The following is a 27589-nucleotide window of genomic DNA, read 5'->3' on the forward strand; positions in this document are numbered from 1 at the left end:
ACCATCACTCACTGCCCAGAGTAGGAGATGGAACAGCAGCAGCAACAGAAGTGGTGGGGGGAGATTTGACTGGTGCAACTGTTACATAGGATGAGCTAGGAACATGTTTTACATCAAGGTGTTGACCCATGGTCTGTCGCTTTAGGACTCCCTGAAAAGAGGCTCCAGTCTGGAATGTGTTAATTACGTCGATCTGCAAAGAATCAGAGAGTGAAATAGCTTTGCTCCACAGTCAGAGAGAGGTGAAGAAAGGAAGGGAGAGTCCTAGGGGGGTTGGGAAGGGAAAAGGAAGTAGCTGGGAAAAGAGGATAGGAGATGGAAAGCCAGAGAGATTCCCTCACACACAAAACACTGGTAAGGTGCAGGGGGAAACGTGTCTTATTGCACATCACACTTCATTTAAGAAACAATTGGCCATGGACTCCAAATACCCAGCTAGAATCCAGTCTGCTCTACCCTTTTAGTGGATGGAGGTCATTTGAGGTGTGCTGGTGCCCCAAACTATCTAAACTTTAATAGGACTTCCACATCCTATGATGCCTCACAGATAGTGCATGTGACTTAAGATAGAAGGTAAAGTATATATTACTAAATGTTGAGGTCCAGGAACCTCTAACACTAATTAAACTGGCTACCTAATTTTTACAGATTTTTCAGGAAAATAACTCATGTGTTTAAAGAAAAAACAGAGGCACGTAGCAGCCCATTCATATGTGACCACAGTGGAAAGGTTCCCAACCACAAATTACTGGGCTCACCCTCTTCTGGGTTTCTTCTCTGAGACATCCTCTCCTCGGGCTGAGGTGGACAGGGACCTAGAATAGAGCTCAGGAATCCAATGGCCAGGCTCCTTAGAGAGAATGCCACTAGCTGCATTAATGCTTTGGAGATCCGGAAATGTTGACAGAAATGCTGACAATAGCTTAGCAGTCAGACTGAGGAGGGGCAGAAAGAGTTGTTGACGGTTGGTGGGTGGTCAGCAGCGTCAAGTCTAGCCCTACACAGTGGTCTCTGGTCTCTAGGGTCCCCCTCCTCTGAGACAGAGGTCATTCATGCCATTTGTCTTCCAATAATGGTCTGGGAAGGGGGCCTCCTCAGTCAAACCTACCACCTTGATCCCTGGCCCTTAAGTAACAAGGAGGAAGTCAAGGAATTCCTTTATCCTTCAGAATCTGACTGAATCATCTTTAAAATGCCCACATGCTTAATAGTAATGGCCAATCTCCCAGGAATGCAGGCAAGGTATTAATTCCACTCATCTGACTTCATTTCCCCAGAAGAGAAGGTGGGAAAGCAGGTACCTTGTGAGCCACTTATTCTTACTTATAAAGCTTCCCGAGAAGCCATGAAATGTTTAGGGATAGCTTCTGCATTCTGAGCTGAAACACCACCCCTCATCACATTATACAGTTTTCAAGTCCAGGGGAGAGAGGAACCTAATCCTGGAGGAGGAAAGGGTTTGCATGTAGGATGGGTTCAGCCACATGGAAGAAAGGGCTGTAGAGACAATCTTCCTCAGTGCTTATCAGGGTTATGAGGTCTCAACTTCCACAGTGAAATTGGATCCTAGGTTCACCTTCTCAAGATTCTAGCCCTTGTTTCCCAAACTTCTGCTTTCTAGTGCTTTTAGCTCGTTTCACCTAAAGAGACCAGGACTGGACGATTGCTTGGTAACACCTCCCACCTTAAGTGTTGCAATGAGAATAACGATAAAGATCAGGAATCAGACAGCAGGGGATTTTGTTAGGACACTGCTGAGGCTGACGAGTTTTGCCAGGAGAGCTTCATGTGTCTGGGTGCAGGCCTGCAGTCAGCCTGGTCTGCTTACAGAGTCAGATGCATGTTGCAATGGCATGGATTTAGTTATCGTGGCATCTTTAACAGGTTGCCTTTGTGGCCTAAGTTCAGGGCTTTAAGGCCATTCTGGCCCAAATACCTCATCTTCCAAGAAGAAAAGGTAGTACTTTTAAAGCTATGTTGGCAATGAAACTACATAGTGGCAGGAGTGAAAATTGGTAGTGGAGGAGAAGGAAGATCCATGAATCTCAAGACCCCAGGATAGAAGATTGGCTGGGAGCCAGGAGACAATGGCATGAGGGAGTCCTGGCTGGGAAAGAAATCACATAGTAGAAGAGGGGGCAGAGGATCCTAAAGGGAAGAAAAGCAGACAGGTTATTTTGAAAACAGCAGACCTGAAGGAAAGCACTGGGGCCTTAGTGACAGAAGCCAAAGGTGCCAGGTTCTCTGGGCACGTGAGGCCATTGCTGGACGGACTCAGCAGCCTGCAGAGTGGGGGGGGGGGGGTATTAGAGGGAAATTGTGTGGGGGATGGCTCTGGATGTCCTGAAGCAGTATTTACAGGTCCTAGGGAACTCCCTCTCTGGCAGGAGGAACGTGAGAAAGGGGAAAGGAGTCCCAGTGTTTTCCTACCTGGCCCGTTTCCCACTTCCATCTGTTGTCTGGACTATGGGAGGCAAAGTGCTCAGCAGGCATTTAGTTTAGAATATCCAAAGCATCTCTATTCTCTTTGCACTAAGGAGAGGAGGTGGGCTTGACTAGCGAACTTTCTAAATATCTGCAAGGCTAATTTGAGAGTTAAACTTATTTCCGGATCTTCAGCCAGTCAGTACAGAGGCCTGTTCTCTGGACAGCAGCCTTCAGATCTTGGGAATTACAGTTTCTTGAGGTGGGGAATTTCAGGACTAACACAACAGAGGTATGCGGGGCAAGAACAAGGAGAGGGATAGATTGTCAATGCCTGGGGCAGCCCATTCACCCAGGAGAAGGTAGAAACAGTTGCATGGAAAGTGGGAAGCTATAGGTAAGGGAAGTAAGAGCATCAGGAGCAGCTTCTCTCCCATTTCAGAAATTGCAAGAAAAAAAGTTTGAAGAAATTATAGCTTCCTTTTTGGGAAGCAAGTCTGAATCCTGCAAAAGACACTCAGGCATTGAGAGACAACTGTCATTTATACATACTTGGCCATTGGACTCCCCACCATGTCCTTAAATTTCAAGTGGGGAAGATGTAAGAGGTTGAGTTTCTTTTACAAAGATACTCCCAGCTAACATCTACATTACCCTAACAGCAGCTTGCGGTTGTACATTAAGTGTCTGCTGGGGCAGCTGGCATAGCCATATTATCTAACTCCTTCCTTCTGGAGGGTAGGGGAAGACTCTGAACTTTTCCTACTCTGGGTTAGGGCTAGTGCTTACAAGAGACCTCACGCAGGCAGCTTGCAGTGGGCTTTAAAACCAACTCAGAGCTAAAGGACTATGCTCTAGACCCTACAACTAACTATGCTCCTCTCAGAGGGGCTCATGCAACTGCCTCTGCCCCGTGTGTCCTCAAGCTAGGGAGCTGGGGCTGCCCATTAGTAGCGGACCTTGGAGGGAAAAGATGTTGGCCACCGAGAGCTGCTGCCCTCCCCAAACTTCCCAAGATGGGGAGATTTCTTCTCCCACAATGAGCTGGGCTACTATTTGAGTACCTGAGTCTGGATACGGTTCAGTCCCCGGAACCAGAGGATCTGGCCTCGGCGTAGCTCCATCTCTGCATGGTCAATCTCGTCTAGCCCTTCTGCATCCTTGGTGATCTCCTCTTTGGTAATGCCATGCCCAGCCTCCTTCAGGAACTTCAGGGATTGGGTAGGTACTGTGGAGATTATCTGAGAACAGGTACAGCAAAAGGGAAAACACCAAAATGAGGGTGAGAAGAGCTGTCATTCAACTTACACAGGTCAGGATCTTTGCCCTATGACCCATCCCACTGGAGGAATAGCAGGAGAAGCACCAGTCCATTCAAGCAGCAATCACCAAGGGCCAAGACCCAGAGAAGGTTTTCTGTATGTGTGGACATCCAAAGAGGACTTATATTCTAGTATTCGACCAGTCATCTGCCTAGTTATGCTTCATTTTCTTCCTTTCCATTTTGCCGTACATTCTTTCAGAGAAGAACTCTTGACGCATGGTACATAGTAGATAGGGGTAGAGACAAGGTTGAGGGGGAAAACACATCTTGGGACAGGATTGTTACCTTACATGTGTTTGAGTAAGGGGAAGAAATGGTGATGGAAAAGAATGAGCCTCTTCTTAGTTACCACATGCAAGGTAATTCCTGTGTTATAAAACTATACTTGAAAGGATACTAAAAGTCTTTGGGGGCTTGTGGTGAGGAATTAAGTGGGACAGGCCATGAAAGAAAGGACATATGAGTATCACCAGAAGCCATGGAGCAGTAGGGTAGGCTTGCAAATCAAAATAAATCACTCGGTAAGTTCATTACCTGTTAATCAGTTCTGCTTTACATACAAGGAGGAGCAGACAGAACTCAGACGGGAAAGAGGGGCTGTGTGGGCGGTCCAACATGGACCCAAGTGTTTTGAAACAGGAAGAATGTCAAAGTTCTTCTTTCAGATGTTGGAAGGAGCTACTGTGATATGGAAGGAAGGCTGTCACCTCTCATCAGGGCTACACAGTCACATGTGAGACTAGACTCAAATGAAAGTTTCAAACAGTAGATGAAACAACCAAGCTTCACCCCATAGGAACCCATGGGTAAACAAACTTCAGCAAGCAGAACAGGGTGGAGGGACTTGGGTTAGTAACCGGGACAGTACTTAATTAGGGAGGCAGCTTGGAGGTACAAAAGAAACAACTAGCAGGTCTCTGGGGAAAGTCTGTAGCCCTGGAGAGGAACCTTTGGGGCCACTTAGAGCAAAGCAGGGGACTTGCAAAGTGGTGTTGGGAAAGAAGTGAAACTCTTGCCAGACCTGGTGATATTACTATAATAGTAACAGCTAACATTTATTGAGTACTTACCGGTGGTAGATATTGTTCTAAATCATTTGTGTACGGTAACTGATTTGCTGATTGACAACAATTAACAATGACCCAGTTATCTTAAGTTGAGGAGACTAAGGCACAGAGTGGTTAAGAAACTTGTTTGAAGTTCACCTTGTAAAAAGGAGAGCTAGAATTCAAACTCAGGCAGTCAATCCAACACCCATGCTCTGAGTCATATGCTATAATGCTTTTCTAGACATCTCATGACCTTGGATTTAGGTGAGAGTCAGGCATTCAACCCAGGGAAGGCCGTGGTGAGAAACAGGCCATGGTGAGAGGTGAGGGAAGTCTTCAGCTACGTCAGCAGAGTAGCTAGGTGTGTGCAGCACGTGTGTGCAGCTTCATTATAATAAAGACATAGTGTATGCTTTGTAAACTCTTCTACCTCTAAGATCCTTACTTCTTTATTATTATTATTATTATTATTATTATTATTATTATTATTATTATTTTAAGCAAAATTTCATTGAAAATTTCCACTCCCATCTCAGAGAAGCTATGGGATTTGCTTGCCTCCAGGCCTGATTAGAGAAGAAATCTGAAGCCTCTAAAATGGTGGGCATTGATCATTCTACCCTGGGATCCTACACGATGGAAAACTCTTAAAAACCTGAGGGGTGAGGAGGAAAGGAGAAGAGGTCTGCAAGCAGTGTGAATGCAGGTGGAGGGTGGGCCACACCTTCCCCCAAAGTGGTTACTCACCTGGCCCCACAGCAGTTCTCCAATACCAATGAAGAGACACCAAAACCACTGGGACAGGGTGAGCCTCGTACAACTGAAGGGTTTACCCCCAAATTCCACAATGAAAATCTAGAACAGAGAAGGGGTAGCCTGCTATTAGGAAGGTGAGTAACAGGTAGGTAGCCCTCCAGCCAAGGCCATCAGAGCCACATAACCCCTTACCCAAGGATCCTTGTGGTCTAAGTCCTGATGTGCTTGTTGGGAAAGGAGAAAGAAAAATCCGGAAGGAGAAAAGGGGAGACAGACACAAACAGTCTTTAAGCACTCTGACAGGGAGACAGACAGTTACTATGAAAATCAGTGTATTAATGGAAGAGCTGGAGAAGCAGGGGGAGCTAGAGGCTTCTCGAGAATAAAGCCAGTAGGAACAAAGATCAGGCCCAGTGATGGAGAAGAGGAACTGAGGATGGGGGTGATAAGGGGGATACCCAGCTGAGGGGTGAGGCAGGAGCTCATTTTCATAGGGTGAGCTCATAATCTCTCGTATCTGCAGAGGTTTAACTGTACCCCTGACCAGGGCAAGAAAGAAGGGCCCAATCCTCTTGCCACCAGGGCAGCTACTCTCTTGACCCCAGTCCCTACAGAGCCCAAGCCAGGCTCATCTGTCAAGTACATGAGGACCCTCCTATCACTTCTCTTTCTCTACAAACCGCACAGCATTTTCTCCCAAGACAGCCCATATAGCATGTGTGTGCACACGCTCCTGCTTGCTCACAGGAGGTGTGGAAAGGGGGCTGAAGACAGTGACCCTTCTCGTGGTCGCTTTGAGAGATTTCTGTATTTAGAAAGATAATGAGAGGATTCCACAAGTCTCATTTTATTCACTACCGACATGTGCCTTGTACTGGAGCACTTGACACAGCCTGATTCCCCATGACTCCCTCACTCCTTTTCCTGGGTACTTAGGAAACCCTGGCTGCCAGCATCTGGCCTGTATCACGCCAGACTTCCCACCCCAGCTCAAGCTAGAATCTCACCTGGCAGATGAATGTGCCCAAAACCACAGAACAAAAGATGAGGTTGCGGAAGATGCCCGCAAAGACATTCCGCTCTCCGTGGATCTTGCGTGAGTTGATTTCATTGAAGAGCTGCATCAGCACAAAAGTGTTGAAAACAATGGTGTAGTGCTGGCTGGGTGGGGAATGTAGAGGTGCATTCCTCCCACTATCAATGTCAAAGAATTTCTCACCTGGTGGAGAGAGGGGAAGCAGTGGAAGGTAAGTGTGATCTCAAGGAGCACTCAGGTTGAGTCAGAACACAATGCTGTGGCCACACCGGCTGCTGATAGTTGGTGTCCATTCAAACTGGTCAGTACCTGACCTATGCTAATTATTAAATATTTTAAATGTTAGGCCCAAGCTCAACATATCTGACCCTCTCAGTTTGCTCCAATGCTATGTGCCTTCCTGTAGTGCAGCATGGTGGTAAAACTACATGCACCAGTCAGACAGACACAGGTTTGAATCTCAGTGTCACTATTATGTCACCCCAGCTTTCGTTTTATAATCTATAAGAACTGAAGCTATCCTTGTGAAACTCTTTTATTTATTTATTTTTAGAGGGGAAGGGAAGGAGAGAGGGAGAGAAATATCAGTGTATGGTTGCCTCTGCCGGAAACACACAATGTACCGTGTGTCCCCTGCCAGGAACTGGCCTGCAACTCAGGCATGTGCCCTGACTGGGAATCGAACTGCGATCCTCTGGTTCGCAGGCCCGCGCTCAATCCACTGAGCTACACCAGCCAGGGCTTCCTTGTGAAACTCTTAACAGAGGTACATAAAGTAGCATAACATGCCCTGCAGTGAAAACAGAGGGCACACTCATGGAGTGAAGCTGCTGTTCCTGCTAGTCTTGTGCTAAGCTTGCTCCCCTACTGCCTTCTGTCCCTGGGCTATTCTCTGTCCCATCACCACCGAGCACCCCAACCACCATCTCACCCAGTCCCCACTCTCAGCTCACCGGCAAAGACAAGGAAAAAGATGACTGTGAGCTGATAGACTGCATGGCCTAAGATGTTCTTCATCATAGTCCGAGAGATCAGAGGCTTATTTCGGCCATAGGGGCGACGCTTCAATAGAGACTCTGTGGGAGGCTCTGTGGCCAAGGCCAATGAGGCAAACGTGTCCATAATTAGATTAACCCACAGCATCTGCACAGCTTTCAGTGGGGAATCCTGGTGGGAAAAAGAACCAGTCTTTTCAGCTTTCCTTGGAAACCACCTCACCTCACTCATCAGCCTCACCCTTGTCCTCAAGATGGTGTAGCTTCTGTTATCCATCTAGATTTTGTGACTGGTCACTTATTAGCTGAGTGACCTTGAGAAAGATACTTAACTTCTTTGAACCTTGGGTTCCTCACCTGTAAAGTGAGGATAATACATATGCTGCAAGGTTGTTTTTGAGGAACAAAGGTAATACATGTAAGTGCTTATCACAATGGCGAAGATGTGAGCGCTAAATTAAGCATATAAAGAGAGTGGATCTAATAGAGCTAACTCCTGCCCCAACAGCACTGGGAAACTGTCCTTACTCCTCCGTAGACATACTGTTGCCCATTCCCCACATTTCTTAGCCATTGCCTCATTTCTTCCCTTTCAGCCCCTCTCCATGCACAATCCCTTCACCTGAGTGATGCAGGCTCCAGTGAAGGCCACGATCACGGCCACCACATTGACTGTGAGCTGGAACTGCAGGAACTTGGAGATGCTGTCATAGACATTTCGTCCCCACATCACTGCCTTCACAATGCTGGTAAAGTTGTCATCTGTTAGGATGATGTCTGATGCCTCCTTGGCCACATCTGTGCCTGCAATACCCTGAGGTAAGAAGGAGAAGGAAACTGAGGAACTGGATAAAGCAGTTTGCCAGCATTCTGAACCGAGACACCATTTGTTGACTTCCAAGGAGCTCCCAAACCAGGTCTAACACTAGAGGGCTCACTAACCACACAGATACTGAAGACTAACCTGTGTATTTTAAGTTCTTTTCTTTCCCCAAAAAGATGAAGGAAAAATGTATCCCTGTCATTTTACAGAAAAGAGGGCTGTGGCTTCTTGCTACCACCTTACCCTTGAACCCAGATTGCAAATTACAGTTATCTTTGATATTCCTTTCTCTCTTCTCTCCTACACCCCAACCTTAGAAACAAATTAAAAGATAGGGAATAAATCCTATCTATTCTACCTCCAAATTTTAAACCTTTGTTTGCCACTGCCAATATCTCATTTAAGCCCTTGTTTCCCCCAACTTTAAGTGGGAGAAGTAGCCTGGCGGCAGAGCTCAGAAGTCTGATCCTTGTTCAAAATCTTGCCACTGGGAAACTACTGAAGGATTCTGAGTACACATGTCGGGGGTTGAAATCCGTGCTTTGGAAACAGTGAACTTGCTGGTCTGGCTAGTTCAGAGCCCTCAATAAGTGTACCCTGATTCATTTTCCAACCTGCTCTCATATAGCTTTCTGCTCAGTACCCACTGGCTTATTCACAATTCTCTGAATCTCTCATTCACTTTTAGAGCCTAGATTTGTACTAACACCATTTCCCCAAGTCTGGAACATCCTATTTACCCATCTGCTTAAATCCTACCTATCTTTAATGTTCCATTCAATTAAGCTCTACTCACTTTGCAAAGCTGTCCCTAATACCCCCATCCCGTATTTTTATTCCATGTCTTGGGCTTCTGTAACCCACAGAGGAGCTTATTTGTTAATCTGGCTTGCATTAGTACATTACTGGTTCTCTTTACCTGGTGGTACTACTTTCCTATCCGGGTAGCACCAAATATCTCTTAAGACTATACGATTCAGTTGCCCCATCAAAAAGTTCTCTAATACATTCACACATGCTGTACTGTGCACTGTAAAAAGAGGAAAAGGAAGGAGGAAGATCTCTGTAGACTACTACCATGAAATAATCTCCAAGTTATGGAAAGCGAAGAAAGCAAGATGGAAAAAAGACTGCATAGTATAGGTATAGATAAGAACAGAGAGACTATAGATAAGTATCACTTACTATTATATAGATAAGTATCACTTATCTAAGAGAGTGAGATATAAATATATTGCTTATTTAATTTATTTTATAGGAGCAAACAGAAGGATAAACCAAAAAGTAAAGAAATAAGTTACCGGTGGGGTTAAAAGGGAGGCAACAGTGTGGAGGTGATGGGAATAGAAGCTAGATTTCTATGAATAAATCTTGTTTTCTATATTTGACTTCAGAGCTATATAACTACTTTATACAAGTATAAAAAATTGAGTTTAAAAAGGAATCTCTAAATTGGAAAGCAACACGACATAAGTGAACTGGTGTAACCGGTTGGTGGCACAACACACAAGGGAATTCCCAAATGACTTTTTAAAAACACAGGAAGTTGATGACACATCCTTAGTAGGATATACCTGTGGGGTAAAAAGAACCATAAAAAAACTTTTAACTGTTTTTAGTAGAATAATAGTATTACTGTTGCTCTTTTGAAACTATTATGTATGTTTTAGCAAATAAAGCAAATATTATGTTAATGTCCTTAGGAATCAAAATTTTCAGCTTAAGAGATATAAATATTAAATCAGGGAAGTTAAAATTAGGAAGTTAAAGTTCTATAACTCTAAATTTGAATTGCAAATACCAATATGAATTCATGAAGAATCTTATTTTCCTTATAAAGATTTTATTCAGGTTTTTTTTTTTTTTGAGAGAGAGGAAGGAGGAAGAAAGAGAGGGAGTGAAACATCAATATGAGAGACAAACACTGATCAGCTGTCTCCTGCATGCACCCCAACTGGGGACCAAACCTGCAACCAAGACCTGTGCCCTGATCGTAGGTTCATCATAGGTTCAACCTTTCTTTTTTTTTTAAATATATTTTATTGATTATGCCCCATTACAGTTGTCCCATTCCCCCCCTTCACTCTCCTCCACCCTGCACCCCCCTCCCCCACCATTCCCCCCTTTCGTTCATGTCCATGTGTCACAAGTACTTTAGATTCTGTATTTCCCACAGTATTCCTGCCCTCCCCCCTGTCTATTTTCTACCTACCGTCTATGCTACTTAGTCTCTGTACCTTCTCCCCTTCTCCTCCTCCCACTCCCCTGTTGCTAACCCTCCATGTGATCTCCATTTCTCTGGTTCTGCTCCTGATCTAGCTGTCCTCTTGGTTTGCTTTTGTTTTAGGTGTGGTTGTTAATAACTGTGACTTTGCTGTCCTTTCACTGTTCATATTTTTCATCTTCTTTTTCTTAGATAAGTCCCTTTAGCATTTCATATAATAAGGGCTTGGTGATGATGAACTCCTTGAATTTGACCTTATCTGAGAAGCACTTTATCTGCCCTTCCATTCTAAATGAAAGTTTTGCTGGATAAAGCAATCTTGGCTGTAGGTCTTTGGATTTCATGACTTGGAATACTTCTTTCCAGCCCCTTCTTGCCTGTAAGGTCTATTTTGAGAAATCCACTGACAGTCTGATGGGCACTCCTTTGTAGGTGACTGTCGCCTTATCTCTTGCTGCTTCTAGGATTCTCCCCTTCATTTTCATCTTGGCTAATGTAATGATGATGTGCCTTGGTGTGTTCCTCCTTGGGTCCACCTTCTTTGGCACTCTCTGAGCTTCCTGGATTTCCTGGAAGTCTATTTCCTTTGCCAGACTGGGGAAGTTCTCCTTTATTATTTGTTCAAATAAGTTTTCCACTCGTGGCGGTTTATTTTCCCCTTCTGGTACCCCTATAATTCGGATGTTGGAATGTTTAAAGATGTCCTGGAGGTTCCTAAGCCTCTCCTCATTTTTCTGAACTCCTGTTTCTTCATTCTTTTCTGTTTGGTTGTTCCTTTCTTCCTTCTGGTCCACTCCCGTGATTTGAGTCCCAGTTTCCTTTCCATCACTGTTGGTTTCCTGTACATTTCCCTTCATTTCAATTAGTTTAGCCTTCATATGTTCCTCTAATTTGTGGCTGAAATCAACCAATTCTGTGAGCATTTTGATCACCAGTATTTTGAACTGTGCATCTGAAAAGTTGGCTATTTCTTGGTCGCTTAGAATTATAGGCTCTGGGGCTTTGAGCTGTTCTTGAGTCAAAATGTTTGGTCTGTTTGCATATGTTATGTTTGAGGGGCGGAGCTTCAGGTGTTTACCAGGGCCCGGCAACCCAGTTGCAGGGTTGTGACTCTGTATGTGGGGGCGGGGTCAGAGAGGGGAAAAAAAATGGTGCTTTGCTCTGCTCTGCTCTCTCTCAGATTTCTGTCCCCTCTGCAGCTTCCCACAAGCAAATTGGGCCCTGCTGGTGCTGGTTCCTGGGTGTGTGGGTCCGTGTACTCTCCAGGGCCCTGTGGGTCTCTCCAATGAACTCTCTGTGAGTCTGGAAGCCTCTCCTGGCCCCTCGACCCCAAGAAAGTCTTTCCAGTTGGTGCTTTCAGGCTCTAATTCCTGCTGGGGCCCTAGCCTGAGCGGTCTGTCTCACTGTTCACTCTGTCACTTGGTTCATCTGCGTGCAAATGTGTGACCACAGTCAGCCAGCCGCCCTGCACCCTCACTGGGTCTGCCCGTCGCCACCCCAAGCCTGGGATCCACCAACTGCCTCTGACTCTGCTCTGGGTTGGTCGGACCGAACGATCCTTCCTGTGCAACCCCACTCCACTGCTGATTCCGCCCCTCTTACCAGTCTGGCTGAATGGTTCGTTGTTGTTGGACTTCTGTACAGTTCAATTTTCACTGTTATGGATGCATTTTTGTTACTAAAACTTTGCTGTCTTTAAATTTAGTTGTGCGAGGGGGCACAGTGTTTCCACCTATGCCTCCATCTTGGCCAGAAGTCCCTGAACTGGCAACCTTTCACTTTACGGGACAATGCCCAACCAATTGAGCCACACTGGTCAGGGCAAAGTATTTTACTTTAAAACACAGAAGCACAAAAGAAATATGTGAGACATATTTCCTAGCTTTTACCACTGATAAGGTCTAGGAACAATGTTTTACTCAGCAGAATAGATCATCCTGATATTCAGATTGTGATCTCTAAATTCCACTTCTCACAAAAATGAACCAAGAGTCCTTTGAGAAATGGATGATTCCAGGTCTAGGTCAAGAAATACACATGATGATTCTGGAATAACTTATCATATTAAAAACCAAGGAAGCTTATTAGAGATAGCTGAGTTTGTATCAAATGAATTCAGCAGGGCTCTGGTCCAGCCAAGATAGAGGTGTAGATAGACAGATAAACTTTGCCTCCTCGCACAACCAAAAAAAGGACAACAACAAATTTAAAAACAAAAAATAACCAGCACTGTCAGAAAATCAAACTGTATGGAAGTCCGACAACCAAGGAGTTAAAGAAGAAACATTCATTCAGACCTGTAGAAAGGGTGGAGACAGGCAGCCAGGTGGAGAGGATGCACAGCAAGGTGGAGGATTGGGGCGGGCAAGCCTGGTGGTTGGTGGTCCCATGTTCGCATGCAGATAAACTGAAAGGAACAATTGGAGAGAGAGACAAACTGCCCAACTCAGGGTTCCAGCATGGGGAAATAAAACGTCAAAACCATCCTGGCTGGTGTAGCTCAGTGGATTGAGTGCGGGACTGTGAACCAAAGGATCGCGGTTTGATTCACAGTCGGGGCACACACCTGGGTTGCAGTCCAGTTCCCGGCATGAGAGGCAAACATACATTGACATTTCTCTCCTTTTCTCCTTCCCTTCCCTTTTAAAGATAAATAAACAAAATATTTAAAAACAAACAAACAAACAAATAAACAAACCCTCAAAACCTCTGAGGGTTGCAGTGGTAGGAGAAACTCCCAGCCTTAAAAGAGAGTTCACTGGAGTGAGACCCAAAGGTCCTAGAATGTACACAAAACCACGCACCTGGGAATCAGCACTAGACGAGCCCAATTTGCTTGTAGGTAGTGGGAGAAGTGACTGAAAGTTGGCTGGACCCCTCCCCCTAAACAATATCACACTGCATTGACCTGGGTTTTCCCACCCTGGTGAAGATCTAAGCCTCTACCCCTTATTACATAACAGGTGCACTGAGACAAAGAAATATGGCCCAAATGAAAGAACAGATCAAAACTCCAGAAAAAGAACTAAGTGATGAAGAGATAGCTAATCTATCAGATGCAGAGTTCAAAAATGCTGGTAATCAGGATGCTCACAGAAATGGTTGAGAATGGTCAAAAAATAGAGTAAAAAGTAAAGGCTATGCAAAGCAAAATGAAGAAAAATATACAGATGACCAACAGTGAGGGGAAAGAAACTGGGACTCAAATCAACACTTCTGAGCAGAAGGAAGAAATAAACATTCAACCAGAACATAATGTAGAAACAAGAATTCAAAAAAATGAGGAGAGGCTTAGGAACTTCTGGGACAACTTTAAATGTCCCAACACGTGAATCATAGGGGTGCCAAAATAAGAGGAAGAGCAAGAAATCAAAAACTTATCTGAACAAATAATGGAAGAGAAATTCCCCAATCTGGCAAAGGAAATAGACTTCCAGGAAGTCCAGGAAGCTCAGAGAGTCCTAAAGAAGTTGGACCCAAAGAAGCACACACTAAGGCACATCATAATTATATTACCTAAGATGAAAGATAAGGAGAGAAACTTAAAAGCGGCAAGAGGAAAGGAGAGAGTTACCTCCTACAAAGGAGTTCCCATAAGACTACCAGCTGATTTCTCAAAAGAAACCTTACAGGCCAGAAGGGGCTGGAAAGATGTATTCAAAGTCATGAAAGGCAAGGACCTACATTCAAGATGACTCTACCCAGCACAGCTAATCATTTAGAATGGAAAGGCAGATAAACTGCTTCTCAGATAAGGTCAAGTTAAAAGAGTTCATAATCACTAAGCCCTTATTATATCAAGGGTTAAAGGGATTTAATCTAAGAAAAAGAAGATCAAAACTATGACTATGAACAGTGAAATGACAAAGCACAACTATCAACAACTGAATCTAAAGAACAACAACAACCAAAAAAACCAAACTAAGCAAACAACTAGAACAGGAACAGAATCACAGAAATAGAGATCACATGGAGGGTTATCAGCAGGGAGGGGGAGGGAAGAGGATGAGGGAAAAGGTACAGAGAATAAGTAGCATAAATGGTAGGTAGAAAATAGATGGGGTGGGGGGGGTGTTAAGAATAGTATTGGAAATGGAGAAGCCAAAGAACTTATATGTATGACCTATGGACACGAACTAAGGCGGGGTGGCAGGGGGGAATGTTGGTGGGAGGGGAGGTGCAGGGTAGAGGAGAATAAAGGGGAGAAAAAAATGGGACAACTCTAATAGCACAATCAATAAAATATAGTTAAAAAAAAGAACTCAGTGGGGTTGAGGAGGCTCATGATGGCCCAATGCAGACATTGAAACAATAATATGGGCAGTGGATTGAAGCATATCTCATATGCTTCAATATCTCATATCTCAAATTCAGCGTTCATAACAATATTTAGGAAAAAAATTCATTGGTCACCTTTGGAGGACCAATATTGGTCACCAATGTCAGCTCAATACTTTGAAAACTGGTGAATAAAGGAAAAGAATCAAGCATTTAACCTGATTTTTCATGTAGAAATTGAACTTCAGAGTAACCAAAGAATTGATGAGGAGAGGGGACATTTCTTTTTAGAGAATATTCAAGTTAACAAGTAAAAAATCAGAACATCATTTTGTAGCCTCTACAGATCTAGAAGCTGATTGTTTGTCCAACTAATTACTAGCTTATAGGAAATACAAGAAACAAAAGGACATGTTTGTTTTTTAAAAAAATATTTTATTTATTTATCTTTAGAGGGGAAGGGAAGGAGAAAGGAAGAGAAACATCAGTGTATGGTTGCTTCTTGTGCATCCCCTGCTGGGAACTGGCCCCTGGCGGGAACTGGCCTGCAACCCAGGAATGTGCCCTGACTGGGAATCAAACCAAGGTTGTCTGGTTCACAGGCCCATGCTCAATCCACTGAGCTACACCANACAGATCTAGAAGCTGATTGTTTGTCCAACTAATTACTAGCTTATAGGAAATACAAGAAACAAAAGGACATGTTTGTTTTTTAAAAAAATATTTTATTTATTTATCTTTAGAGGGGAAGGGAAGGAGAAAGGAAGAGAAACATCAATGTATGGTTGCTTCTTGTGCATCCCCTGCTGGGAACTGGCCCCTGGCGGGAACTGGCCTGCAACCCAGGCATGTGCCCTGACTGGGAATCAAACCGAGGTTGTCTGGTTCACAGGCCCACGCTCAATCCACTGAGCTACACCAGCCAGGGCCAAAAGGACATGTTAAAGGACACTACAGAGCTATAATCAACAAAACTCATGCTGTGTGGCAGTCTACGTAGACAAACAATTTGGTTCCTTCAAAACTAAACAGCTAGGAAAAAAAAGACACGAGGGGACTGTGCAGAAAACAGTTAATATAGCAGGCCCAAGACGGCTATTCTTATTTAGAAAGATCTGTTTGCAAGGCTGGCATCTGGAAAGTTGGTTTGCAGAATGCTCCTAGTCAAAATTTGACTAAAATATATTTTGTGGTGCACTGTGCCTAGACTGTGCCCAAACAATATAGTTTCTGAACACCTGCTTTTCTTCTGGGAGTCTGGAATCAGAGTATGTGCCAGGCAGAAGTATCTATATGGGCAACCCCACTAAATACCTTGGGTACCAAGTCTCTGATGGGCTGTCCTGGGCAGAAACATCGCATGTATTGCTGCAGTTTGGTTGCTGGGGAACAGCACACTCTGTGTGACCCCTTACCATGGGAAAGACCAGAAAGAAGCCTGCATGTGGATCCCTCCAAACTGTGCCGGTGCATTTCCCCCTTACTACACTAATGTACTAAATTTTAGCCATGAGTACAGCTATACTCTCTGAGTCCCATGAGTCCTTCTAGTGAGCCCACAAATGTCAAGGATCATCTTAGGGACTCAACAAAGGGATCCTACGGGATCAGAGGTTCTCAAACTTATATCAGAATCACTGAGGTCCTATTGAAACAGACTGCTGGGCCCAACTCTAAGCATTCTGATTCAGTAGGTCTGAGGTGGGGCCTGAGTCCATATTTCTATAGGTTTCCAAGTACAGCTGGAAGGAGGAGTATACTTTAAGAATGACTGCTGTAGATAAAGATACTTAAGAAATATATCAAATGATTGTACTGTATGGATCTTATTTGGATAAATTATTAAAAACAACTTTATGTAGCAACTGGGGAAATGTGAACTGACTTGATGTTTGATGATACTAAGGAAGCAATTTTTTATGACACGAAGTATGAACATTCTCTTAAATAAATTTTATTGACATATACTTAACCTCTCAAGCCACATACTGACATTGTTTCTGGGTGAAGTGACATGATTTGCTTCAGAATAATTCAGCCTCAGATGGAGGAAATGCAGCAGTGGTAGGGGTGCAGGGGGTGGGGGTCAATGAACCGAGATTAGCCAAATGCTGATAGCTGGTACCGGGTGACAGGGACTGATTAAATTTATTCTCTCTACTTTTCTATATTCTTGAAATTTCCTAGAATAAGCACTGTTTTTTTGGTTGTTAAACAGAGCACCCTAAAGACAGATTATTTCCTGAATCTCCACTGCTTAAAAATCACGAACAGTTCAATATATTGGGGGGGCTTATAGTCATAAACTACTTGAGGGTAAAGATGTATTTTGCAATCTGGGGGCTTCTACATGTCCCTGAACATCAGAATCAACAAATGTGCCTGTTAAGAAGACCCAAATATTTCTGGGACCCACCCCAGACATCACTGAATTAAGGTAGCCAACTGTGCAACTTTGGAATATGTGACTTTAAGTGAACTTTCCAAGTTATTCTGATGTTCCAAGCCTTGCAAGTAAGAAGCAGAGTGATGAACAGTACTGGCCACAGAGTACATATTCCTTATGGAATAGGAATTGTCTAAGTGTGTCTAGGCAGATAACATGACCATGTTCACAGGCAAATTTAAGTTGGTCTTGCATTCCTGGGTAATGGTACTTTCTGATTTCCCTGCCTGTGCAGTCTGTTCTTCATACTTGAGGGTTCCCCATTTATACATATTAGCACAGACTAGGTAGGTAGAAGAGATGGAGTCAGAGAAAAAAGCACAACATGGGATGTGAAGGTTCAGGAAGCCGACCTGGCTTCCTGATGGAGAAGGCAGCTTCCAGTCAGACACAGACACTGTGCCAAGAGGCTTACCATGGCAAAACCGACATCTGCTTTCTTCAGGGCTGGCCCGTCATTTGTGCCATCACCAGTGACAGCCACCACCTGGCGCTGCTCCCCAACAGTGCTATCAATGATGCCTGGGACAAACAAACACACCTCAGTCAGTCCATACATGTCACTTGAGGCCATTTGGCAAACCCCAGTCTTCCCTGATCCTTGTCATCACCGGCCTTCCTATTGCCTTCTTTCCCCTTATGCTGGAAGTTCTATCCTATCCTCCAAGGACAGTACCTTGTTTATGGGTACTCTGAGCAAAGAAAGTCTGTCTGGTGCCCTGAGACAGCTATTATGTGGTACAAAAGCACCAACTGATTTGAAGGCAGAGATTTGGGGTTAAACTGTACCACTTCCACTAGCAGGTGGGCAATTTGAACATGTCACTTGTCTTTTCAGCCTCAAATGTCCTCATTTGCAAAATAAAAATAGTTTAACCCGCCCTGTATAGTTCATAGTATCACTGGCAAACAAGATACAGGGTGTAGCAAATTGTGAGTAGGCAGAACACAGTTTTTTTGTATTATTAGTTATTGTATTATTTTCCATACAAATAACTATAAGCGTATTTTTGCCCCAACTTGTATGATAATGTTTAAAAACAACTTTACAACTTCCCCAGGGGCTCAGCTGTCTGCTAAACTGTGTATTCTCCCCATGAGCGAGAGAATTCTCCTAGGATCTCCATATTCAGGATAGGAAAGTTGCTTTGGCTGAAGTTTTTTATCTGCCCATGCCACAGACTGCCTTCCTCTACCACAGGCACCTTAGTCAGGAGCTGACCTCACCTTTCACCAGTGTATGCTTGTCGGTAGGGGAAGATCGCGCCAGGACTCGAAGCTTAGGCCAAATCTTGTCCAGTTTTTCTTGCTCTACCTGCCAATACCAGATTATACCTGGGTCAGTCAGTCAAGCTCAGAACAGCCATCCAGGAAAACCTTCCTTTTCCATACACTCCAAGCTGCTGGAAGACCTGATACTCCATGACCCAGGGGGAGTGTGAGCCTGGCCTCCAGTGCAGAAGCAGCAGCTGATTCAGTCTCCAAGGGCAGATTCACTGACGGTGACCATTCAGGCCCTGCCTATGTTCTCTCTCCTCCCAGTTCCCTACCTGGTTGCTGATCCCCTATTTCTTAGACCCTTGCCAGGAGGTAAGCCAGGGTTAGTTGTTGGCTCAGGTGATAAAGTGATGCTTCTGAGGTCTTAGGTTTGATTTCTAGATAGAAAACTTTGGAAACTTTGGTCCACTCTACAGGTAGACCACATCCTCTTGCAAACCTGTGCCACCTTTAGACACAAGGCAGTCTAAAGGAGAAAGGAGAAGGGGAAGACCAGTACACAGGACAAAGGAGGCCAAGAGAAGTCAGTACAAAACTATCCCGTGAATGAAAAAAAAATAGAAAGATGTGAAAAGTTAGTGATACTGTCTCAAAAGCTAGCTTGCAAATGAAGATCATGCTAAGAAACTTCTCAATTTTACCACCTGAGCAGTGTTGGTGGAAGGGACATTTCACTATGAATAGACTTTAGTTTAAAAACCACCCCCCTTTCCCAGTTGTCTCAGATGACTTATCCTAGACCCAGCCCTTCCTTTGTCAAGTGAGGCTGTGGCCCTCTCACCCAGGACCCACCTCGCCCTTCTCATTGCGGATGAGTCGGTTGAATTCTTTGCCTTCCAAGCATAGGAAGTCATCCCCAGGTGTCACAATGCCACACTTGGTGGCAATGGCCCGGGCTGTGTTGATGTTGTCTCCTGTCACCATTCTAACAGTAATGCCGGCTCTTTTGCATTTGGCGATAGCTTCTGGTACCTGTGGAGGGTGAGGCAAGAGGAGAGGAGGCGTTGGGGAGGTGACACTGGTAAGCAGCATCTGGTCAGCGGTGCCTTTGCTGTGGGAGAGGCACCCTAGCAGCAGTTCCATGGTGTACAGGTCATTTTTACATTGCTTGGTGACACCTCACTTCTGTCCTACCCATAACACTCACATTGGAATTTGCCTCATTGTAGCCTGAGTTGAAGGGGAAACGGGCTTCAGGGGCCAGCTGTCAAGCTTACTTTGCTACTTACAATCTAGACTCCTTAGCAGGATGCAGGTGAACTTCTGAGATTTGGCCACTGCCTTCTTTTCTAGCAGAAGGTTTTGCCACTCTCCACTCTCCCTGGCGCAGGTTCCAACCATGTCAGTTCTTTGTAGTTTCCCCAAATGCCTGACACCTTTCTTGCTTTTGGGCCTTGACAGTCCATCTGTCTGGACTTCTTAGAAGCAGAGACTTTTTTAATGCTCTAGTGTTCAGAAGAGTGTTTGGCTATTCTGGGGGTGGGGGTGGGGGAATCCACAAAAATGTGTTCATTAAAAGAAGGCAGCTAGAAGCAAAGCTGGTGCCCTGATTACGTCAGCCTCCTAACTATTCTTAAGAACCAGCTGATAAGCCCAGTGGAATGTATGCTTCTCACAGCACACAGCATTAATGTGGGAATGGCACCTTCTAACAGTGCAGCATTCTGCGGCAGTTCTATGAAGCTGAAAGGGTGGAAACAGCTATCCTTGTGAGACGCAGTTAGGTAACTTGTGTGGGTCACAACTTGAGGCAGAACCAATATCCTGGTTCCCGTGACTCCTGGTGGTTTCCCAGTAGGTCATACTGGGCCTGCATGTGGGTCTGGGGCTGCTGGAAGACTTCCATCGATGTGTTCTTACCCTTTCTCCAAGCCAAAGCCTCACCTCTGGGCGCACAGGGTCCTCAATGCCCACCACCGCGATACAGGTCAGTTCAGTGAGGATTTCATTCTCATTGTCCCACGGGGGCTCTACATCATTGAAATCACGATAAGCTAAGCAGATAGTCCGGAGTCCCTCACAGGCCATGGGCTCAATGACAGTGCGCACCATCTCATCTCGGTCCTTGTTCTTGAATGGCACGGCTTCTCCTTCCTTGTTGAGGATTCGATTACACCTGGGGAGGTGCATAGTCAGAAAGCAGCATTCCCCTCCACCCCTACAACCTTTTGTAGACATTCTGGCAGCTCCGTACTACTTCTAAAGATACTATTCCAGGGCCAGAAATCTCTAGCCATCATCCTGCTGGGTCCAATTTTCCAAGGTCAAGTGGCAGGTAGGTAGATTGCGTCCCCAGTATCTAGAATATCGCTTAGTGGATAGGGTGTGCTCAGCAAGAATGTGTTTATTGACAGAAGATGGCTAGAGCCAGGCTGAGGTACTGGTTAATTCAGTTACGGGCCCCACATGCATATAGATCTGTTACAGTTCTACCCATGTAGAACTGTTAATCCATGTAGAACTGTTAATGACTCATGGGGAGTCTAGCCACTTTGATTAGGTTATGCAACTTCTCTGTGATTAGAATTAAGAATAAGAAGAAAAAGGAAACAGAAAACTCACATTTCAAGTACTAGCTACGTACAAGGTGTTTGCATACATTGAATCATTTAATTATAGCAATCCTGCGGGATGGGCGGGTGTTACTATAGGTTTTCAGAGTAGGAAGTGGGAGTTTGCATGGCCTAGGTCTGAATTCTGGCTGTGCCACTATTAGCTGTATCACCTTGAGCAAGTTACTTAACTCACTGGACTCTTTATTAATCATTTGTAACAAAGAGATGATAACAGCATCTACCTCAATGAACTGTGAGAATTAAATAAAACGAGCCACCTAACGTACTTAAAAACAATGCTTGACGCAACTAAATGCTTAGATACCAGGAGGCTCGTGCATCAGTGAGTCCAGCATGGAGTGTATGACCTAGACCTTCCAGAGGGAGGATCTTGAAGGGAAGAAGGGTGAAAGGAGTGCTCACTTGCGCAAAATGATCTCGGAGGCTCCCTTGCTGTACATGCGGTAGCCACCACTGGGCTTCTGGATGACTGTGCTCATGGACTTGCGCACCGAGTTGAAGGTGTACACCTTGTAGAGCTTCTCCTCAGGCACCTCATTGCGCACCGCATGGTAGTCCTGCCTCAAGTCTGTGACAAAGCCCAGCAGCGCACACTCTGTCTTGTTGCCCACCTGCCGTGGCAGGCCTCCCTCCTTCTCTGGAGGCTGAGAGAAAAACAGACAAGACAGTATTGAATAAGGTACTTCACCCAGGGAGAGAACTCAGGAAGGAAAGAATTCCCCTTAAAACATACATAGAGTCTGGAGTGGGGATGTGCAGGGAGGAGGGCACTTTGTGGGGGGGGAGGGGCGGGTAGGCAGACAGTAGTCAGTGGTAGACCCCGAGCCATCCAGGGCTCTCAGGGTTTTTAGTTTGCCCTGGGATTGGTGCTGGTGTCTCACCCTAAGTGGATCTTATTCTAATACCCTCTCCAGTTTCTGGAAAGTGAGTTCTTTTTTGCTCCTAATAAGCCCAATGGTGCTATCAGCATGAGTTCTCTCCCTGGAGATAACTGTCTTTATGTGGTAATTGGAGAGCATTTCACAGCCATAGGTTCCTACCTGTCACCCCCCAGGCCCTTGCCAAATCTATTCCCTTGGATTATTACCTATTTTCAGCCTAAACATCTTCACTTAAGAGTGGGAAATGCAATGTGGGATGGCAGTCTAAGCATAATGAACAAGAAAAGATGCACTGTCTCAGAAAGCACTAATGTTCCCTCTAACCGCCCATCCTAAGTGTCCAGGCAAAGGAAGAACTTACCAGGATCTTGGAGGTATAGGCGCTGTTGATAGAAATGCCATTGACAATAAGGTCCAGGACCGTGGGCACGAGGGCATCGGGACTTGGGAGCTGATGGTAACGGGTATCTCCGATATAAGCTTGTACCACAGTCATGCGGTTCATGGTCAATGTGCCTGTCTTGTCAGAGCAAATGGCTGTGGCATTGCCCATTGTCTCACAAGCATCCAGGTGCCGTACCAGGTTATTGTCTTTCATCATTTTCTATAGAGGACAAGACAAGAGACCTGAGAGGGGACCAACTGAGCTCCCCCAATATAGGTAGGTCAAAGACCATTTCCTAGCCAACCTCTCTCCACATTTCAGTCTCTTGTCCCACATAAAAATGCAGGACACTATTCTTGTGAATCCTCTTTAGAATCTTCTACTGGGTCATTTAAACCCTGTGCAACTATCACAACGGTCCTTCCACAGAGCCCGGGATCTGTGCTCTTATGAGGTGCCACACGGAGTCCACAGAGGACAGACAGCCTATCCTTTCATTAAAAGCTACATGGCACTACCCCCCACCCCCCAGCTCTTTCCTAAAGGAGGAGAAAGTATCGTTCTAGTCTCACCTTCACAGAGTAGGCCAGTGAAATGGTGACAGCCAGTGGCAGCCCCTCTGGCACAGCCACCACCAGTACAGTGACACCGATGATGAAGAATTTGACAAAGTACTGGATGTAGATGGGGGTGCACTCGGCTAGCCATGGTTTGCGCTTTATCACGAAGTTGTCAATCACAAAGTACAGAATCAGGATGAGAACGGTGATAGCAGACATGATCAGGCCTGAACAGGAAACAAGTCACATGAACCCTGGCTCTAGGGCACTCCTATGTCCCCAGCCAGAGACAGATCAGCATAAGTTGCCACCTTTACCACCAATTTTTAAAACCGCTACCGCCACATGCTAATATTCCCTACCCATTCTTTGTTGCTTGCATAGGATAGTGTTGGGGAAAAGACCCAGGTCTGGTTTTAGCACTGCACTAAGTTGACTCGTGGCTTCGGACTATTACTAATCTTTGACCCTCTCCAGGCCTGTTTCCTCAAGCATAAATAAAGGGGCTGGCTGGTGTAGTGTTCTGCAATAGCAGTCTATGACTCTACTTCAGACCTATCCTCTTTCCGTGATTCAGTGACCATATTTGCCTGTTTCCTAGTAGTTTATCAATGTGGACTTTCCCTGTAGAAGCCTGTGAATGAATGCCCAGACAACTTGCAACTTGTGCATAGCAATGGCCTTATGGTGTTAGCACAGCACCTACAAGACAAACGTCCAGAACAGTGCCTCTTAATCTTTCTTCTAACATTCCACAGACAAAAGGTGACGATAATAGCATATGTATGTATACATATATACATATATATAGTGCTTCCTGGGACAGGTAAGCACTTTACAGAAACTACTTGTTTAATAATCCTCATAAGAACCCTGTAAGACTAGTTATTATCAGCCCCTTTTCTGAGGAAGTGAAGGCACAGAGAGGCTTTTCGTATGGCACGCTGGTAGGGGGACCAACCATCCCGGTTTGCAGACTGAGCAGTTTCCTGGCATGCGGGAGAACTCAGGAGGAAAAGAACCCCCCTTAAAACTTTCAGTTCTAAAATCTATATAAAGTCCCTAGCAAACTAGGCCAGCTGGTCAACCTACATGCTAAGGTAAATGGAAGAATCTTCTCAAGGTCTGTAAACAACTGGTCTAGGGGCTCCAGTGCTGTGGGATTGGTACCTGGGCAGAGATACCTACATCTGTGGCACAATATCTGTGAAGCGCCCTGCCTTAAACCACAGTCTGGTTTGGGTCTTCACTTTTCTCAGGGACCTGAGGAGCAAGGTGAGGCAAACAAGGTCCCTGGGGTACATAACTGAAAGAAGCATCACTTTCAGGGTGGCACAAGGCACCTTATTTGCCTCACCTTAGTCCTGGCCTAGCTTGAAATGTAAAATAAAACAACAGAGGAGACAAGCCATCAGGAGGCTTGTACTTCCTACAGAACAACGCAGGGATTAGGAGGACAATAGGAGAGACTAGGTGGAATCTATTTCATGTTTCAAACCTGTGTGCCAGGCTCAATAACCTGAACACCTGCAGTTCATCTCATCCATGTGTAGTTTATATTCATGAGATTTCACAGTCATCAAAATTAGAATGAACCGAATGAACAGGCTAGATGAACGATGTCTTAACAACTCTCTATGAGGCTTAAAATGGTCTCTATTTACACTGTCTAGTATGGTAGCCACTAGCCACATGTCATGTTACATGTTGTTCTATTGAACTGAAGAACTGAATGTTTAACTGTATTTAATTTTAAATAGAAACAGCCAAATATAGTTAGTGGCTATGGTAGTGGAGAGCACAAATTCTAGCTACTCAGTGGGTGCTTAGTGGGTCAGCGGCTTTGGCCTCACCTGGGGCTTGTTAGAAACGCAGGCTTTTAGGCCCTACGCCAGAACGCCTGAATCAGACACTGCGCTTTAACAAGGTTCCGGGTGAACTCTATACAGAGATGTATTGGGCTAGACTAGGATTGTAGGGAACAGAGGGTGGGGCCTGGAAGTACTGGGTCAGCCAAAAAGCCTGTATGGTGTTTTCCATAATAAAAAAATGTATTTTTTCATTTTACCAATAATTTTATTGGTTTGTATATTTTGAGAGTGTTGGCTCTCTCCTGTGCGGTATAACATTGCCTGTTCTCAATTACTGTCTTGATTTGATCACTATCAACTTCAACTGACTACCCGGGAGTGGAGCACTGTCCACAGATGAACCTCCGGCACGAAACTTCGCAAACCACTTTTGGCGCATTTGACCAGTCACAGCACCTTCTCCATACACCGCAGAAACCTTTGTGTTTCAGTTGTGTTTTTTTACCTTTCTTGAAATAATAAAGCATAATATGCCAAAAATGTCGCATATTTTTTCCATCTTTAATATTATAATGGCTACATAACAATTCAGCAATCTTGATAAGTTTTTTAAATGCACTTTGATATGACAGCTGTCATAATACAATGTAACAAAATTGTTTTGAATGAAGTTAAAGTGCTTATCTGTTGTAAGTGCTACTAGAGCCACTTTTAGAAAAAAAACAAATGAACTTTTTGGCCAACCCAATAATTAAATAGTGGCACAAGAACGTATCTAGACGGATATGTCTGCTGCCTCCAGCAATCTTCCTTTTGTTCCCTCCTCCTAACCCCTCACCCCACATCACCACTGAAAGAACGCAGAGGACAGAGGATGTGGCGGCAAGTGATGGAGAAGCCACTTGCTCCCATGATACATGAGTGCCTTTAATGACCTCTCTTCTGCAAACAGCATCTATGGTCATTGTCTCCCTTTTCCCTCAGGCCTTATTTCGAATTTATAGCTCTGTGCCTGGACTGATGCTACTACTCTGCTAGGGAACTACCTCCAAAAAATAGCAGTCTTCTCTACCCTTAAGGAATTTACAAGCCCATACATGTGACAGGTAAGATCTCCCTTCTTAGTAATGTAAATCTCCCATGTTGTGATATAAGCTCTTAACTTCCCGTTTGTTTGGATGAAAAAGACCTCATGGCCTTTAACTCTTATACACGGGGAAACACTTCTCTCTGAAAGTCTAGGGAGTGGCTAAAGGGTGGCAGAGGCAGAAGAACTGGCCTCCTAGACTGAACTAGCTACCAAGAAGTGTGAGCTTCCTCTGCCAGACCTGGGTGGTGTGGAGGAAGAAATCTGGGACAGCCTTGATAACCACAACAACCAGAAGGCTCCACCCTACTCACCAGCTTTCCCAATCTGAATAGCCAAGCGGGTCAGCTTCCCCTGCAGCACCGACTTCTCCTTCTTGGGTAGCTTGGCCACCTTTTTCTCCTTTTCCTCATTGTCGATTCCCTCCTGGCTGTTGAGTGGCTGGATTTCCAGGGCCACTCCATCCTGAGTCTTTGCTAGGGTGTACACACAAATAGGATGGGTGAGCAGGCAGGTAGTAGTACTGAGCAGTGGGCAGGAGGAAACCAAAACACACTTCTATCTTCTTCCTGGATTCACCTTGGACACTGACATCAGTCCTGACCACTCTCACCCCATGCCAGATGAGGTGCTTGCCTTCGACCCTCTATTAGGGCCCATGGGATGATATTCTATCAACTGGAGATAAAACAAGGGTGCTTCTAGGCATGGATTTCCTCAGATGGTGCAGCTTCCTGGTACCATCTCAGAGTCCCAAGACAGGTTTATTCCAGAGAGGATTAGTCATGCCATAATCACTATTACCAACACTAATACCAATCACTATTACCATCCTTCCTGGAATTTAGTGCTTACAATAGTGAATCTTTATTACAGAAATGGGCTGAAGGAGAAGGCTGGCTGATGTTTCTGGAGCAAAATGGTCCTAGTCTGCTCTGTTCAAAGGTTTATCTTTCTATGTATAGACTGCCAGGGAAGAAACACAGACCCCAAACACAGGGTGTTTTTTGGTTCCTTCTTCCATCAGTGGAACAACAGGGGATGGAAACCCATGACAAAGGTAGGGAGGTACAGAGTGGGACCTGGAGTTGGTCTTCTGGGGGTGAGGGAAGAAGCTGCTGTGAGGGATCCCTGGAATAAGAGAAAAATGGACAAGACAGACATATAAATCCATTTTTCTTTTTATAAGAAGTTAAAGAGACCTAAAATAAAGAATTATTTCTGTGCAGCCCTGGTTCTCTGATGTGACGACTTTATTTTTCAAGACTACTATGATGTGGGTGACAGACAAAACAAATATCTGGGAGCTGTCTGCAGACAGCAGTTCTCTCAGGTTCCTTCCCTCTCCAGCCTCACTGCTGCGGAGCTTGGCCCCTCGGCTGAGGATGCCCTTCCTGCAGTACTGTGTCTGCTGTTGGACTCACAAACAAGACAGGGACGGGATGTCGGCACAACCACCAAAAGAGAAACACACATCAGTTCGGGGGAAAAGAACAGACTGTGGTGAGCACAAAGGAAGAGGTGAGAAGAGAGGCACAGATAAAAGTCTTTCTCCAAGCCCCCGAGACGAGCAGAGAAGGATTCCAGACCACAAGAGAACACCGATGAGGAAGCTAGCAAGAGGAGGGTGCAGGGACTGCCTACCCCAATGGTCCC

General features: G+C 45.0%; 1 protein-coding gene across 6 annotated transcripts in view; it reads right to left on the minus strand.

Annotated features, from left to right (window-relative positions):
- Window positions 1-27589, minus strand: part of ATP2B4 (ATPase plasma membrane Ca2+ transporting 4) — a 104571-nt gene that overhangs the window by 9614 nt on the left and 67368 nt on the right. For 3 of the 6 annotated variants that reach the window (XM_037067185.1, XM_037067183.1, XM_037067184.1), the window contains 13 exons: window positions 26248-26409; window positions 23048-23262; window positions 22452-22694; window positions 21612-21853; window positions 20518-20749; window positions 19426-19605; window positions 18583-18670; window positions 17771-17877; window positions 8207-8398; window positions 7543-7756; window positions 6561-6772; window positions 5545-5652; window positions 3489-3665 (listed from right to left, as the gene is read on the minus strand). In XM_037067185.1, the coding sequence (XP_036923080.1) occupies window positions 3489-3665; window positions 5545-5652; window positions 6561-6772; window positions 7543-7756; window positions 8207-8398; window positions 17771-17877; window positions 18583-18670; window positions 19426-19605; window positions 20518-20749; window positions 21612-21853; window positions 22452-22694; window positions 23048-23262; window positions 26248-26409 (2372 nt within the window). Of the gene's footprint in view, window positions 1-12; window positions 194-3488; window positions 3666-5544; window positions 5653-6560; window positions 6773-7542; window positions 7757-8206; window positions 8399-17770; window positions 17878-18582; window positions 18671-19425; window positions 19606-20517; window positions 20750-21611; window positions 21854-22451; window positions 22695-23047; window positions 23263-26247; window positions 26410-27589 lie in introns of all 6 variants that reach the window. The other 3 variants (XM_037067187.1, XM_037067186.1, XM_037067188.1) reach the window with 2 other exon arrangements.

This window comes from Sturnira hondurensis, unplaced genomic scaffold (assembly GCF_014824575.4).
Source record: "Sturnira hondurensis isolate 20B ecotype Veracruz unplaced genomic scaffold, ASM1482457v3 Scaffold0017082, whole genome shotgun sequence".
In the NCBI taxonomy this organism is placed as follows: domain Eukaryota; kingdom Metazoa; phylum Chordata; class Mammalia; order Chiroptera; family Phyllostomidae; genus Sturnira; species Sturnira hondurensis.